Source organism: Perna viridis, chromosome 6, assembly GCF_037379345.1.
Source record: "Perna viridis isolate PV_CMFRI_1.1 ecotype Kerala chromosome 6, ASM3737934v1, whole genome shotgun sequence".
In the NCBI taxonomy this organism is placed as follows: Eukaryota; Metazoa; Mollusca; class Bivalvia; order Mytilida; family Mytilidae; genus Perna; species Perna viridis.
Genome location: NC_142450.1, coordinates 16,911,185 through 16,927,511, shown reverse-complemented (window position 1 = coordinate 16,927,511; position 16,327 = coordinate 16,911,185). Strand labels below are relative to the sequence as shown.

The 16,327-nt window shown below is 33.3% G+C and overlaps 1 protein-coding gene across 1 annotated transcript; it reads right to left on the bottom strand.

The window, feature by feature from the left end:
• Nucleotides 1-3,048: 3,048 nt before the first annotated feature.
• Nucleotides 3,049-14,834, bottom strand: LOC148613884 (uncharacterized). Its single transcript, XM_088587533.1, has 12 exons — nt 14,717-14,834; nt 12,476-12,616; nt 10,888-10,967; nt 10,516-10,587; nt 9,818-9,959; nt 9,466-9,621; nt 8,840-8,913; nt 7,880-7,951; nt 5,629-5,782; nt 4,407-4,513; nt 3,661-3,766; nt 3,049-3,342 (listed from the first exon to the last, which is right to left on the bottom strand). The coding sequence occupies exons 1-12, from the start codon at nt 14,742-14,744 to the stop codon at nt 3,098-3,100; spliced, it is 1,377 nt and encodes a 458-aa protein (XP_088443659.1). The 5' UTR covers nt 14,745-14,834; the 3' UTR covers nt 3,049-3,097.
• Between the last annotated feature and the right edge of the window lie 1,493 nt (nt 14,835-16,327).

Below are 16,327 nucleotides of genomic sequence, written 5' to 3'. Positions count from 1 at the left end.
TATCAAGCTTTCATTTGAAATAGAATTAAAATCAATCCAAGTTATTTAGATGCTTGCATGAGATTGATATAAAGTGCTGAATACAAAAATTCCAATGATTTTTGTGAGTTGTGTCCCTTATACTTCGTCTTCCTCCTTAATACCATTGCTATTTACAGGCTGGGACTATTTTTTGATTACTGGCCCAGTTTTTTTTAACAATTATAACAATTATATTTACAATTTATCTAACACGTCAAATTCCCCTTGCAGCCCAACATAAACAGAAAAGGATTGCCCTGTTTTTACACATCTGATACCCAGGGACTGTATGACCGTATTGGGCCAGTTGCTGATCTACATTTCCTTACCTATCTAAGTTTTTTGTGCCTTTACTAACATTTTGTAGTCATTTTGGAAGAAGCATCATTAAACTTAAGACTTCTTCCCCATTAACTCATGGTAAAAAAAATAGTGTAAAAGTAGGAACCCCTACGTAACAACCCCATTTTTAAGGTATGAAACCCTAAACGCACATGTTTTCCTTTTGGCCTTATACGAGTAATTTGTACAAGGAAGTTGAACAAACAACCATGATTTATTAGTCCCTACTCATATTTCCATCCAGGAATAGATGAAACCACCGGCTTGCTTAGTTTCCTGGTTTTTATGCCCAAACTCGTATTATGCCGCATTTATGTCTTTCGATGTGCGTCTCCCCGTTCGTCTGTCTGATAGAATTTAATCTGACATTAATGATTGGTAAAGCAACCACATCTTCTAGTTTATGGTCATATATTTTTTATTTAAATATCGTTCCGTTACATACACCACAATCACTACGCCAAGGACGTATACGAAGCCGTCATGAACGTTGTACAGTACTGACGCTAAAGTCTCATCGGTAACGAGGAACAGTATATTTACGTTCCCGAAATACAGACAAGACCAAGAAAACAGCGAAAAAAAATCAACACAGAACAAATAAATGAATAGACACTGAAACTGAGTAATAAATGAGCAACCTGGACTCAATTTAAAATTGGGGAGTATGGATAAGGTGCGCCGGTAGGGTAGAACACCAGCCGTGTTGCTGTTGACTTTAAACATTGTTTTGTTGGACGATCTTCTTAAACAAGTTGGTGACACAACAGTTATAAAAGATGAAAAACACAGTGAGGCATGCATGCAAACGACGGATTTTAATTGAAACGGTAAAATAATCGAAATGTATGTATTAAGAACTTATATATTAAGTGATAACAAGTAATTATAACAGTAAGAGCTATCCAAAAGGAACCCCGAGAAAGATGAAAACTTGCACCACCTGAAGTCTTCTCATACATGTATCACTTGTAGTACACATTGAACGTATTTAACTGAGCACGTGTCTATAAACCTAATAAATAAACTAATCCGTAAGACACATTTCACGTCGGTAACATAAAACTTCCCGGTAAATACATGGCTGGGAAACACGTTTTGAAAAAGAACTGCACCAAATTATATATGCATTTTTTATATAGTTTTGCATTAGATTTTCAGATGGAAAGGTACCAACTAAAGGCTCCCACGGGCACGAATCGCTCCCCTGGTACATTTTTGTGCCCTTCAATATCAAAAACTCTAGTAAGGAGTACCCTACAACTTCAGCCTGATGACGGCTTTTGCAGATCTTTTCATCATTTAAATTTAATTTTTCTATCTAATATAGTTTATAAGAATTTGGCTAAAAACGACAAAAAACGGTTTTTTTTGCCTTTAAAGGGCAATAACTCTGTCAAGGAATCATCCTTCAACTTCGACCCAAATGGAGACTTTTGTAGAGCTCTCCAAGTCAGAGAAGTAGGTTGCATTTATTTTTCAATACCTGTGAATAGTTTTTGAGATGTTGGCAGACATTGGTGATTTGACTCCTGTAGTCCAAATAAATATCAACCATGACGATGTTTTCGCATCTTCTAAATAAACGACACCATTGTCAAAGAAGCTGTCGAGCAAGTTTGGTAAACACTTGGGTCAAACGTATGTGTGTTTTAGGTTTTTAACCTATCTAAGATTTTGGTGACTCTACTAACATTTTATTGTAATTTTTCTTCCCCATGAACTCATGGTAAAACATACTGTGAAAATAGGAACCCCTACCTATCAACCCCATTTTTTACGGTATGAAACCCTAAACAAACATGTTTTCCTTTTGGCCTTATAAAAGTAATTTGTACAAGGAAGTTGAACCCACGACCATGATTTATAAGTCCTACTCTACTTATATTTCCACCCAGAAACAGATAAAAGTACCGGCTTGCTTATTTTCCTGGGTTTTTTTAATGCCCAAACTCGTATTATGCCGCTTGTATGTTTTTAGATGTTCGTCTGCAGGTTCGTCCCTCTGATGAAATTTTATCTGGCGTTAATGATTGGTAAGGTAACCACATTTAAATATAAATCAAGTTACCATCGTTTAGTTTATGGTTGTATAATTCACATTTAAATGTGGTTCCGTAAAATACACCACAATCACCACGCCAGGGTCGTATACGAAAAACCCCAAAAACTAAACAACACAAATCATATGAATGAATAGACTTAATAAACCGTAATTTTTCGCCCTTCAAGGACAATTATGACTCAATCAAGGAGTTATCCTACAATTTTGACCAAATTACGACTTTTCTAGAGCTTTCCAAGCTGTCTTGAAGAAGGAAGTTGTATTTATTTTCCAATATATTTTATAGTTATTGAGAAATATGCAGAAATTGTGGCGACTTGACTTATATCGTATAAAAATAACAGCGCATACGCACTACATATTATAAAATCGCAAAGCTATTTCCATGGTACTTAATTGTACTAAGGGATTAAGTACTGAGTGAGACAGAGGTATAAAACTCTGCACAGGATATCAATCATTCCTTTTTAATGACTCGACCAATGACCAAACGAACCTGGACTAGGCAGGCTCTTCAGGTATGACCAATCCCTTTTAAAGCAAACTTTGTATTGTTTTTTTTTGTTTAACTGTGTGGTAAAAGGGTAAAAGCATAGAAGAATATATCGACTGAAACATCATAAATCTTAATAAATATATTCAGAAACAAGAAAAAAGGAAATGATGTCGTTAGATCATATCTGCTTCACACATAGGTAGGTAGTCACTCGTGCACCAGCCCGCAATTAGGTCTTCAGTAACGGTGCTACCAAATAAAGATGACGAAGCAGTATGCACAAAGGCCTCTCCACATAGTCTGGTGGAAGTATGTGATGATGTGAGATGACTGAAATAGCGAGAGCTAATACTGTGACCACTATCACTCCATCTCCAACGACCTTGAATGTATTTTGCGCCCGTCCATACCCGTTCATCTTCAAGTAAAAATTTATGTATTGCTATTTTATTTTTAAATCCAACATTCATAATTGTAAAATTCAAGAAAAACCATTGCATCAATTTATAAAAACGCATCAGTATGCGTCAACGAAGATTCTTTTCTTTCGACGCAAATTAAAATTAAAGACGTTAAACTTTACCACAATATTTCCATTCCATTTATTCGGTATTCAGACCCCTCTTATTTACTCTATAATAGCTTTTAGAAAAAAAAATACAAAAAGAAAGAAAAAATATTGCTAAACGGAGATAAAGCCTTGCACTAAGATAATCATAAGATTTGTTTACAATACCTTGGTAACGGTTTCCATGGTGAGGCACCAATACATCAAAAGCTTGCAACATTTGATTTCTAGAGGTGAAATCTACCAATTTTCCACACTGACCATGACAGTAGATCTTCAAGAATAAGAAAACGATTATAACAAGAGATTGTAATTTGTTTGGGGTGTACGTAAAAAATAAATAGGCTGAGATTTTTTGTTTACTTTTTATATGTGACATTACAGTAAAATTCTACATTTAAACATTTTTAATTTAGAAACAAAGGTTTGCTCTATTCCGTAATATGCATCGATATTCGGAGATGACACTTCATAACGGAACTCGCGTCCATTACGGGCAATTATATACTTGGCACTTTGAACGTTAAAATAATTTCTTTAAAGTCTTAACGGGGAGCATTTTTCCGGTGAAAAACATGGCTAAGTACACATAGAGTACATGTAGTAGATAACTACTATATTTGCCACTCGTGCTAGGGGCTTCATACAATATAGAGTTAACGCTTCACCCTGGACATTTCAATAAAGATAGTTTTGATAAAATTAGAATTAAAACCGTAATTGATAACGTAGAGAAAGTAAATCAAAGAAATCTAGTACAAAAAGGGGATCGAACCAAAGTAAACTTAGATAAATTGCAGAAGCAAATCTATATCTTTGACAGGTGGGAAACAAACGTAAAATATCTTTTTCAATCACAATTATCTCCTATGTAACTGTAAATGAAGCAATCTGGAATACTGTTTTTTCCATACCTGTGCTTCTGTCCAGGTCATCTGCTTGTCTCCAATTTTGTAACAAGACCCATCAATAGAAACATAACCAAATCCGGCTGGGCAGTGGTTAGTACCACTGTGACATTCTATAAGAGTGAAAACCCAACATTGTGAATATATCACCTTGGCAAAGGAAATTCTACTACGGGGATAGTTAATCACATGGTCACGTATATTTATAAGCGTCATGACCTACTGATGCATTGTAAATTGCTGTATAAATATATTGCCCCCTGAATATGACTGAGCCCGACAACAAGAAGTTCTACCAAAAGACTCACGCTGTTCCACTTAGTTGTTTATTCTATTAAAGGACAACAACTCATGTATAAAGTTTTCGTAAAACTGAATCGTTTACACTTTTGTAGGCATTAAGATAATTTATTTCACCACTGAAAGTATCATTTTTTCAAGAGCTTATGCCTGGCCACGAAGATAATTTTATAAATTTAAAAGAGTTTTAAGGTATACAATAAACATCGTAATTTTTCCCCTTTCTATTCAGGGCAATAAGAGTTACCGTACAACTTGTTTAGGCCTAGTCATATGCATCATTTCGTCAATAGAAAGTTTCTTCCTACCTATAATGCTTTACAAGATCCAAGCAAATGATTGTAAAAACGTCATTTTTTTTCTTTCACATGCAAAAATACCAATAAGGAGTCAACCTGTTTTTTTTTTTTTAAATATTTATCCATTCTATAAAAGGAAGGCATTATCGGATCAAAGTTGCATTTTGAAACTGAAAACGCCATTGTCCGTGTTCTTAAATAACAGTGAGGACTTTCAAATACATATTCTAAATAATGCTGGTAACAAATTGGTGACAATCAAGGGCACAATTTAAGAGGAACAAGAATAATAAAGCAACAACGTTTAGTGATGTCGATACAGTTCATTCACAACCAACGCGTTAAAAGGGAGATAATGCATTTTTTTTAATGAATTTAATCAATGGACAACCTCTGACTTGTCCATTTGTCTTGTAGAATATCGTGTTTGAACTTCATTTGTATACTGCAGTTGCGATTTTTTTATCATGTGCTTGTTATATCAATTTACATACTCAAGCTTTTTTAAAAAGAATAAGTAAATCTGGAGCGTCATCATTACATAAATGTCCCTGGAATACAACTCGTTAAGATATTTTTGTTTTCGTTCGTGTCGAGTACTTTTCATAAAAAAAATTCTTTCAACGTACTTGCTGCAGAAGTTGTTGTCGTTGTCGTTGTTGTGGATTGTGTATTTACTTGTTCTAAGTGGTCATTACACAGATCAGTCGTGCAACAGCCTCCTTTAAGATTGAAGCCATCACGCTTTCCAAATATTGTTCCTGTGTTGAATCTAGAACACAGCTAAAATGATAAGTAGATTTTGCACTTAATTTGAATTTAGTTTATCAAAGATTTAGCAAGAAGAGTGTTCTATATTTTTTCACAATCTAGCTTTACATAGGAAATTTACTTTCCCACAATTAAAATCAGCTTCCCAAACTTTACAAATCCTTTCAGAAATTAAAGTTTTCTATTTGCCGAAGAGAAAGTGGAACATAAACTATTTCCCACACTTAAATTGCACTTGCCCTGGGTGTCGGGAAAGAGGAATCCTAGAACACTGAGTCATTATTGGACATACTCAATTTGATATGAAATAATATCATGAAAAAGATGTATTTTTTGTTATAAGACATGTATAATTACTGAATCACTACTAACAGGATAATTAATTGGAAGTAGTGAATAACCAAAATATGATCACGAGTGCCGAAGAACGCCTAGATTAAACGAGTGTGCGGAACTTGTTCCGCGTACGAGTTAAATCTTACTGGGTTCTTGGCACGAGTGATCATATTTTGGTTATTCACGATAACCAATTGATTATCCTATTTATTATATAGATTTCCTCGATCATTGGTTGCCATTTTCAACACAAATTTCAAATTTTGTGAACGGCGGAGTGATTACAAAGTTGTGACGTTTTGGCGGGAGAAAGTCCGAGAGTGAAATTACCGAAATTATTTCACAGTGTGAATTATCGAAATTTATTTCACTGGTATCTATATAATAAGAACTGTTAATTGTACTGTCATTTATTATTTTTTTTTGTGGTTCTGTTTTTTTCTTTTTTTTTTTATATTACTGGCAGTGTTTGGTTCATGAATTTGTCTTCGTTCTACACAATGTTCATAGTTTGTCTCCTGGGGACCACATACTATACTACTATTTACTTAGGAATGAGCCGCTGATAAGGGTCATCATTTTATGATTTAGGCCGTGAAATTTAGATAAAGATATATAATAGGGTTAATGTTATTGGCTTACTTGTTATACAGTAAGTATGTGAAATACTCAGATGTGAGTAATTCTTTTGTGTAACTATGCAAAAACAATCACAAATGTATCTGACATTTTTATGATTTCTGTGTAAGAGGCGTAAGGGAGCAATTAACCACTTGATATTTATCGGGGGAGGGGGTAGGTTAGTATCAAATTTTCTATCCTGCTGTTTTATTTTGAGAAAATATGGGTCCTGTTTTTTCGCCGCCGATTTTTTTTTTATAGATGTAAATAAAAAATATTACGATAATAAAATATCCTGCCTTTTTGTTTCATCATATTGGCTGTACACCTATTTATTTCTTGAAAATTTCAATCATAATTTGATCCTAGCCCCCCCCCCCAAAAAAAAAAAATAAAATAAAATAAAAAAAAAAAATAAAAATAAATCAAAAGGTAGTTCCCTAATATACATATAGGTAAACTTTTTTTCATAAAAGAAATATATATATGAAAGGGTATATACTTTCAATATTTCCCAAATATATGTTAGGGTGGGTATTTGTTGTACCAGCTGCTCATTCCTACCAGAAAAAAATCAAGTCCCCCCCTGAAGTTTGTCTTAAGGAAGTAGACCTAGGATAAGGGACACAACTCTTACAAATCATTGGAATGTTTGTATTCACTATTTTACATCAATCTCATGTAAGCATCAAAGTAACTTGGACTGTTTTCATTCTGTTTCAAGTGAAAGCTTCAGAGGCTTTGGTGAAAATTGTATATAATAAAAACGTATCACTGATTTCAAGAGTAATGTCCCTTACCCCAGGTCTACCTCCTTAAACGAATAGTATATGCGCACTTTTAAAATAATACATACAGAAAGCATTGCCTGTAATAATGAAATGGATGTGCGAATATTCCCCAAATATATGATAAGGATGGGTATTGGTTGTACCAGCTGCTCATTCCAACCAGAAAAAATATAGTCCCCCCGGAAGCTTGCCTTTAAGGAATAGTACGAGCGCACTATTATGATAATACGTAAAGAAGGCATTGTCTGTAATGAAATGAATGAGCAAATGTTGATATACATTTTATTTTTTTGCAGTTTTAGTACAATAGCAAGCAAACTGTTTTTACCAACTTTTTTTACTAAACTATTTTTTTACCAACCTGTTTGTCCATACAGCCTACTCTGTATACAGGTCTCAAATCATAGCTCAGTGTTTCTAGGCTAAAACATTCCTAGAAATATCATGAACATTTTACTAAGTCATTTATGCATTTTTTATCTAAATGTTTTGTTTTAGTTAAGGTTTTAATAAGTATTTATGATTCAGTTATGTATCGTAATGATTAAAAGACGGAATCAATCCGTTTAAAGGGTTTTACAAAGTTCAAATGATGCAATGACGACTGCTCATCAATACCGACGAGAAACGAACCATCGCTAATGTTTAAAGTACTTAATGACCGCCTTGATCATTAAAATAATTATGTTCTATCAAATATTATTTTGTATTAAAGCATAAATCAATAATTGAATTGAGGAATTCAAACTTTAAAAGGCAGTCTTGATAAAACCAGACAGGAGGTGATTCATGTATATAAAAAGGGACTTGTATTTCAGAAACACTTATAATTATAGACCACATTACCAATCTTAGTTCATTATTCGGTTGTTGCATGTTCGAGATTGTGTATTGGCATTTTTTGCAAGAATAATCATTCTTGATTTGGTTTGGTTAATTTAGTAGGAGATGAATTTTTTGTTTTCTCTAAAATACAGATATGAAAGCAAAATGGACTATCGTTACATAAAATATGGCACGTGTAGACGAAAAAGCATCTTTAGTTTGGTGGGGTTTCTGTAATATGAACCGTCTATACCATGGGCAGTGTCTGAAGTTTACATTGAATGGTACTTAATATAACAATACAACGATTATATAGAAATAAATTGAAGGTCTCTATGACACCATGTGATAAAAAAGTGTAAAAGTTTTATCGAATGGCGTTCGGCGGTTTGGGAGGAGTATCGGATTAGAGGTGGGAACGGACGCACGGACGGACAACATGACCAATATATACTTCCCGCTTTTTCAATCGTGCCTATAATAATAAAGTGACTACCTGTCCAGTTTTGCATGTATGTGTAACGTTACAATCGTTCACTCTGTCAATATCATTGCATGTGTAGCAGTTAACTGAAAGACAGTAATAAAATGTTTAGTTCATACCCTTCATGAAAGTTTACTTATTATTGCAACAGTATATCGAATGGAGTGTTAGTATTAATTTGAGATAATTTATCTTAAGGACTAATACGTTTGAATTACATCTTCCTTTTTTTCAATATTTCCGCAATACAAACTAATCGCCACCCGTAAAAAAGAAAGAACTCGGTTGTGTATGTACTTGATGGGAAGACTAGACGAAAGCTAAAAATAATAGCACATTCAAGTTTTTGCACATTATTACTTGTGATGTCATTAAATGTTTTCAGGGTCGTATGAGAAATGATTTCATGACATGGTAATAATGATAAATTAAGCAATTGTAATTTCGTGTGTAAAGTTTTCTTAAATCTTTGACTTCGTTCTTCACTTCACCGTTTTCGGGTAAAAGGTATTCACGTTTAAAATGTCCGCATCTATTTTTCGATTGTTTTGATTTCGACGTTAAAGAAGTACTTTATTCCTTTCCAGTAAACAAAAAGAAATATAAATGAAAAATAAGAAAATAAAGATCGACATTACAACATGATCCACACATCTTTGGGCACAGCTTAGCAAAACAAGGATCACTGCACATTGATGTACTGTAAATATTTCCGGTCATAGACAACCTGGTACAAACGGTGTCATCGAAATTTTTGCAACTGTTTGGGTCCATTGTTCCGGGTAATATTTGGGCTGAAAGATATAAAAATTCCGACAAAAGATGACGTTCACATTCAGGATAAATAAATAATAAAGACTCACATAACAGCCAGACGGCCACTTGATTGTATAAAACAAATAAATTACTACGAACCCTAAAGATCCTGGTTACAAATATCAGGAACTGTTTCGATGCTTTCGTCATTATCTATATCTGCATCATAGTTACCTGGAGCCTGCGTGGTAGGAATCTCTGCGGTCAACATGACCAAAGGTAATTGATTGTTGCAGTTATCCTGGGTACAACATGCTCCATTCAGGTCAATGTTCTTCTTACGATTCTCTTGGGAACCCAGGTAAGTTTGGCATACCTAATAAAAATCGTTTAAGGAGGTAGACCTAGGGTAAGGGACACAACTCTCAAAAATCATTGAAACGTTTGTATTCACCATTTTACAACAATCTCATGTAAGCATTTAATCAACTTGGATTCATTTTATTCTGCTTCAAACGAAAGCTTGAGAGGCTTTGATGAAATTGAATATGATGCAAACATATCACTGATTTCATGAGTTATGTCCCTTACCCGAGGTCGACCTCCTTAAATTTGATTCATTAGATTACTCCGATATCAAACACGGCCTTAAAGATAAGTAAAAGCTTCCAAGTATTGTTAAATTGCCGATCACCTCTTTTTCTAATTTTTTTCCTAACCGAACGGAGCTGTGGCTTTATTTGTGTATGATCTTCCTTTATACTAAAAAATATTATCAGTCCTTTACCAATATAACAAAATCAATTCACCTGTGTAAATATCAAATTATTTTACAATTGAAATTAACAATTAATTTCTCAAGAAAATGTTTTTTAATTCAATGTTCTAATTTGGGTTAGAAACGAAGAATACAGAAAGCAAACTTAACTTACACTTTTTATAGCACATCCTAGCTTATATACTTCAGTAAAGTCGTCAGAAAAAGTTTGTGTTGTGTAACAATACTGAAAATGTGGATACAGATAAACTACTCATAACAATATTACAATACTGGTATGCTGTATACTTGTTTCAAGGAATAACCTATCAGCAGCAGCATAGTAACTAAACAAGTATGAAGATCTAAATAAAAAAAATTATTGTCACCATAAATGAGTATTAAAAAAAAATCTATCAATTGTTCTACTCAGCTACGAATACATTTTGATTACAAATATATTATATGGTTAAACGCGTTAAGATGATTAAAAGGAAAATAAAAACACTAAATCATACGAAAATAACGTAAAAATTGAACAACTCACGTGATCAGAACTAGGACATGTCACTATGTTGGTACAGTTGGTAGGGTCTGACACCTCATGACACTGATAACACTTCACGGCTGATTATAAGTTTTGTTTTCATGAAAGGAGAAACATACCGCTATATCATTCAAATTTTCAAATTTCAATATTCTGCAATGATATCATTATCTGATGATTTCAATAGGCTCGAATCTGCGAAATCAATTCTACAGCTTCCCGTAAAAATCCAAATGTAATAAACTATATATTCATGAGTTATTGCTGCATTTCTTCTCTGAATAACTTAAACAACTTTGCTGTATTGGTATGATGTGTTGCCAGTAACCAAATCAATGCATATTAGCCATAACCACAATGGGCCGCCATTGATTAAGTCAATGTACCACATTTGTTTTCAGAGTCAGTGTGATGGAAATCGGTTCCAGGTTTAAGGCTGACCAGATGTTAATGTTACGAATGAGTGAAAATGAGTTTGAGAGTTCTTCCTAATCAGCTGTATAGAACAGACGTCTTGAGATTGCTTCTAACGACTTACCCGTGTGCAGCTTAGACTACTGAAAGGTGACTATAATTCTATTACTATATAAACACCACATCGGCAAACGTTTTAGTATTGACAGACGTATATTCTGTATTGGCCGACTTTGGAGCAATGTCATAACTGCTGTTAATACAAAACTGCCTAGATATTTCAACTTTCAGTCTGTTGTATATCTATTTCAGGGAGTAACCCCCATCATCAGTATTAGAACCAAATTCTTATGAAGTTCAAGATAAAAAAAAAATCAAGTCTGTACAAAAAGTTATCGACATAGGAAGCCAAAAATCACGCCGATAAGTTTTAATACACGAAATGAAGCCTTATAGTGTTATACGGTTTACGAAATTTGTGTTACTCAAAATTTCGGTTGATGGCAGTTGTTTTAGTTTAAACATTCTTAAAACTAAAAAGAAAGTTTATCAAAATTAGTCGGAAATAGTTGCGGTAAAATCATGTAAATAGGAAATAAGATTATGTTCCTTGAAGTGCTGTGTTCATTTAGGAACCAGAGAGATGCTATGATTTGGATGACACAGGGAAATATCTTATCCGATCATATTTGTTGTTATAAAATTAATTTACAAATTATGACTTCAGAAAGGACAATGATTTTTCCGTATCAAAAGTGGATGACTCAGAATGTATGTTCAAAATTTTCTAACAATTTAGGTAACTCATCAAACAGTTATTTCCTCGTATTTTTAGTTTGTGATCTCTAATGGATGAAAAGTAACATTTTTAACCGTATTGTTGTTTATTTCAACGAGTTTTGATTTTGATTAATCATTTTATAATAATAATCGACTGAAATGGAGTAAAAACATACTTAGTTACATTATTCATATTATTGTACAATTATATAGATAGTACAATTTAGGTATGACCGAATAAAGCAACTGGTAATTACCATTTTCATCCGAATTCTATCACATTGAAAAAGATATTAGCCCTGTAAATGCAAAGTTTGTAGTACAAAGCTTTTTATTTTCAAAGAGAAAAGTAATATCCTTGATTTCAAACATTCGTTTATTTCAATCTACTTACGACAGTTTCCACAGAATCTTTCGCACATCTTTGCAAGACATGGATCGGTACATACGTCAGAGCGCTTTGTGGCAAGAATTTCACACGACTTCGTGTCCACATCCTCACAACTAGCGGCAATAGCAACACCGATTAATCCAGCTGAACATAATCAATATGACGACGTGAGCTTATGAAGAATGTGTGTACTGTATACAACATTTGTTTATATAGTCGGACACATTACAAACAACATAAGCTCTGTAGATCTTATTGCCGACATTTGCCAAATCTTATTCATCTTTTCCAGATATAAAAAAAAGGAACACGCCGAGCAAATCAAGTGCATTTTAATACAAAAGTTTCCACTAAGAAATTATACTAAGAAATTATCAAATGGCAGTTGTATCCATGTTATTTACTTCACTTGATGTTTTTCGTAGTGTTTTCGTTCAGCTTCAGAGTCTATGATCTAGAGTTGAATGTTTAATGTTGTACCTACCGTGTAATGAAGGAGTGCCCCATTCACCCCCTGTGTTTTTATAGCCACAAAAAGACTACAAAGATTTTTTTTTCATATGTTATGTTTTTTTTTTTCATAATGAAAGTCATATCCTTAAGATGTCGTTGTAAATTAATCATTTAAGGTCTTCGATCGGTAAGTATGTGACTCGACGTTACTGTTTTATTCCTATTAGGTTATTTATGCCTTAACTCTCATATTTGGATTTACTATTGTTTGTGGGCTACCAAGTTTCATATGTTATGAAGTTAGGAAAAAACACAAATATAAACCCAAAAGCCATGTAAAGGTAATCAAGGACACAACGATTCTACCGGAAATCAAAAGACTTTAATCCAGGGACAAATACCAGACATGGGAGACAGACAACACAACAAAGAACAGAAAATAGCTAAAAAATACTTATAAAGTACTAAAAGTAATTGAACATTTCTGACTCCACTAAAAACTGGGAGCATGGACCAGGTGCACCGGCAGGGTAAGCGTCCTCTGTTTTCTAGAAAAACCCACCGAGTTGCTCATAAAAAGTCAAGTCAAGACGAAAGAGGAAAGGAAAACTCTGTTACGTTGAACAAATCAGTTTTCATGGTGCAGATGGATACACCCTAACGATCTACGAGTTCATGATGACGACCATACAATTTCTATAGTAATATCTTCAAACTTGTAGCATCATAACCCTGTTTAAGAAGCCTAATTGTAGGAATTCTACCTCGATACAAAAAGTCTGCGAAGTTACAGCAAGCTTTGGCATAACGTATAAGTTGTGGTATAAAAACTAAATATGCATGTGCTGCAGGGATGTTGCTGTAGATGAAAGGAAAGTTGACAATACTGAAGGGAAAGTCATCACGTTTGTCTTATAGTTTGGTCAGTAGTTTCCTTGACCGATTTCTAAGTGTAGGTCAAGATATAAGGCTGGCTTCAAAGTGTCTGTAGTATCCTTTATTTCAAGTTTTTGGGGGTAGATGCAATGTATCAAATCCCCGAAATTATGATTGTTTCGGGGATTTGATACATGTAAACTTGTCTGTTGAGAGAGTAAATAAGTGGACCAAGATTCGAGTGAAAAGAACGCAATCCAAGGATAAAAACTAGACAAGAAAAAAACAAACACACACAACAAAGAATATGAAATAACCAATATAACACGCTTAAGGATACAAAAGCAAATGAGCAATTTGGATTCCACTAAAATTGGGGATCATAGAGTAGGTGTACCGATAGGATAAGCGTCTTCTACTTTTCTAGAAACAACTACCATGTTGCTCATAAAACTTGAAAGCTTTACTAAAATTTGCAAAGCAAACTCTGCGAACGAACTTCGTTTTGGCAACGATACGGTTACCCAAGAATATTACTTGCATAACATTTTTTTTGTTTTTACATTTCTAATGGATAATTATTAAAAAAAAATTTCTTTGTGATTTCGAAGGTCGACCAAACCGTAAATATATTTTTCTTTGAAATAAGTAAAAGATATATTGTTGTCAAGAAATGCTATGCACGAGTTTACTCAACGGGTCACTGTGTAATAACGAAAATAGGTACCCATGAAATAGAAGAAAAATATCATAACTGTTTAATAAGTCAGTTTCACCATTGTTTTGCTGAAAAATTGTTAATTTTAGAACAGACAAAAGGAGAAACAAATTCTAGGAGGGAATGCACATTGATAATTTTATATAAAATAAATACAAAAAACTTACCAAACATGAGTACGTATGTAATGTACTTACCAAAGACAACGAACCGAACAGTGTCCATATTGTTACATATATGGTTCCAATTTAAGGTTAGAACGTGATATGTATATAGGGCATGTACTTTGAAATATTTAGAACTGTTATCTTTAAATTTGATTTGTTGGTTTGTGTGGACATTGTAGTTTGAATTATGAAACATGTATTTTACTCACAATAAAATGGGAACCAAATTAGCTCTCGTTTTACGGAAGGCTTGAACGCCCAGGATTTATCAGAAGCATTTGGAGTACCGAAGATTTCTTCTAAACAATTAAAAAACATAACTGAAATTATTTCTGTGTATATTTCGTCGATGAAACATTAGTTAAGGTTCCTCTAGTGATACCCAGGTCATTACCAATCAAATTATTTTTAGCCATGATTCCAAAAATTCATTTAATATTTCATTTGAAACTTTGCTTACTGCTTCTGAAAGCAGTATTCATGCATAACAATTTTCCATTACTTATTGCATTTTTAAGTGTTATAAAATTAAAAAGCGCTAGAACATTGAGGTTTCATTCCCTGAAATGTATCTGATAGAACTCGGTGCTTGATTTGACTTTCATTTTTTAAAGGTTTGAGCACTACTTGTAACATTTATATTGAATTGAGATCTTCCTATTTATTAGGTCTGAATGCTGCAGGTGAGATCTTATTCATTGCCAAATATACCAAATTTGCAATATAGGTATGGTATGTTTGTACTTTGTATACTTTGTTATTGAAAATGTATTGTATGAACAATAAAAAGACAAACTTTGAAAATAAGTCTGCAGCTTTACCAGGAAAGGTTTGTGCTTAAAAATGAAAATAAACTGTAGCACAAAGTGCATTAGGATATCCCATATTAAAACAAATATATGCATACTTGCCCTGCATTTTTGAAACAGTTTAATGCATTAATTTAAGGCATTTTGATTGAAGATAAAATATGAAATATTTTTTTTATAAGTCATGGAATGCAATTTTAGAAAGGTTTAACTGTCATTGATCCATTTTTGTGTTCTTTAAAAACTTTTTTTATAAGGTGTTTATAATTTAACGTTTGTATCTGATCAATGTTATGCAATGCTATTGAGGAAATAAATCACGGGAACTCCATTTTATCATTGTTTTAACACGGGCTGGCGATTTATGTCGCATTGTTGTTAAATACATTGTAACGACATAAATGGTCAGCCGGTAGTAACAACAATGATATGATGAAGTTTCCATGATTTATTTCGATTCTAATAGGACTAGCTTCTTCATATTTTTGAATAGGTGCAGCGTATGTGTTACACAAAATGTTGGTCATTTGTTTATCACGTCTGTGATTTAAAGAGCTTTAAAGCACATACATATTAGAATTAAAATTTTATACTGAATAACTCGGTAAATAATACCACACTGTTATGATAGTTAAAATTTACAGTCCATCTGTTTTATTTATACTGTAATACATAGGATGCAGGTAATTCTGAATATTTCTAGCCTTAGGAAAAAAATCTATATTTTGTAACACTGACCATTTTGATTGACCAAAGTACCTAACAAACAGCAAGACCCGTTGTCTGTCTGGAAAGCGTCAATTATTTATAATAAATGAAGGCGTCATATATG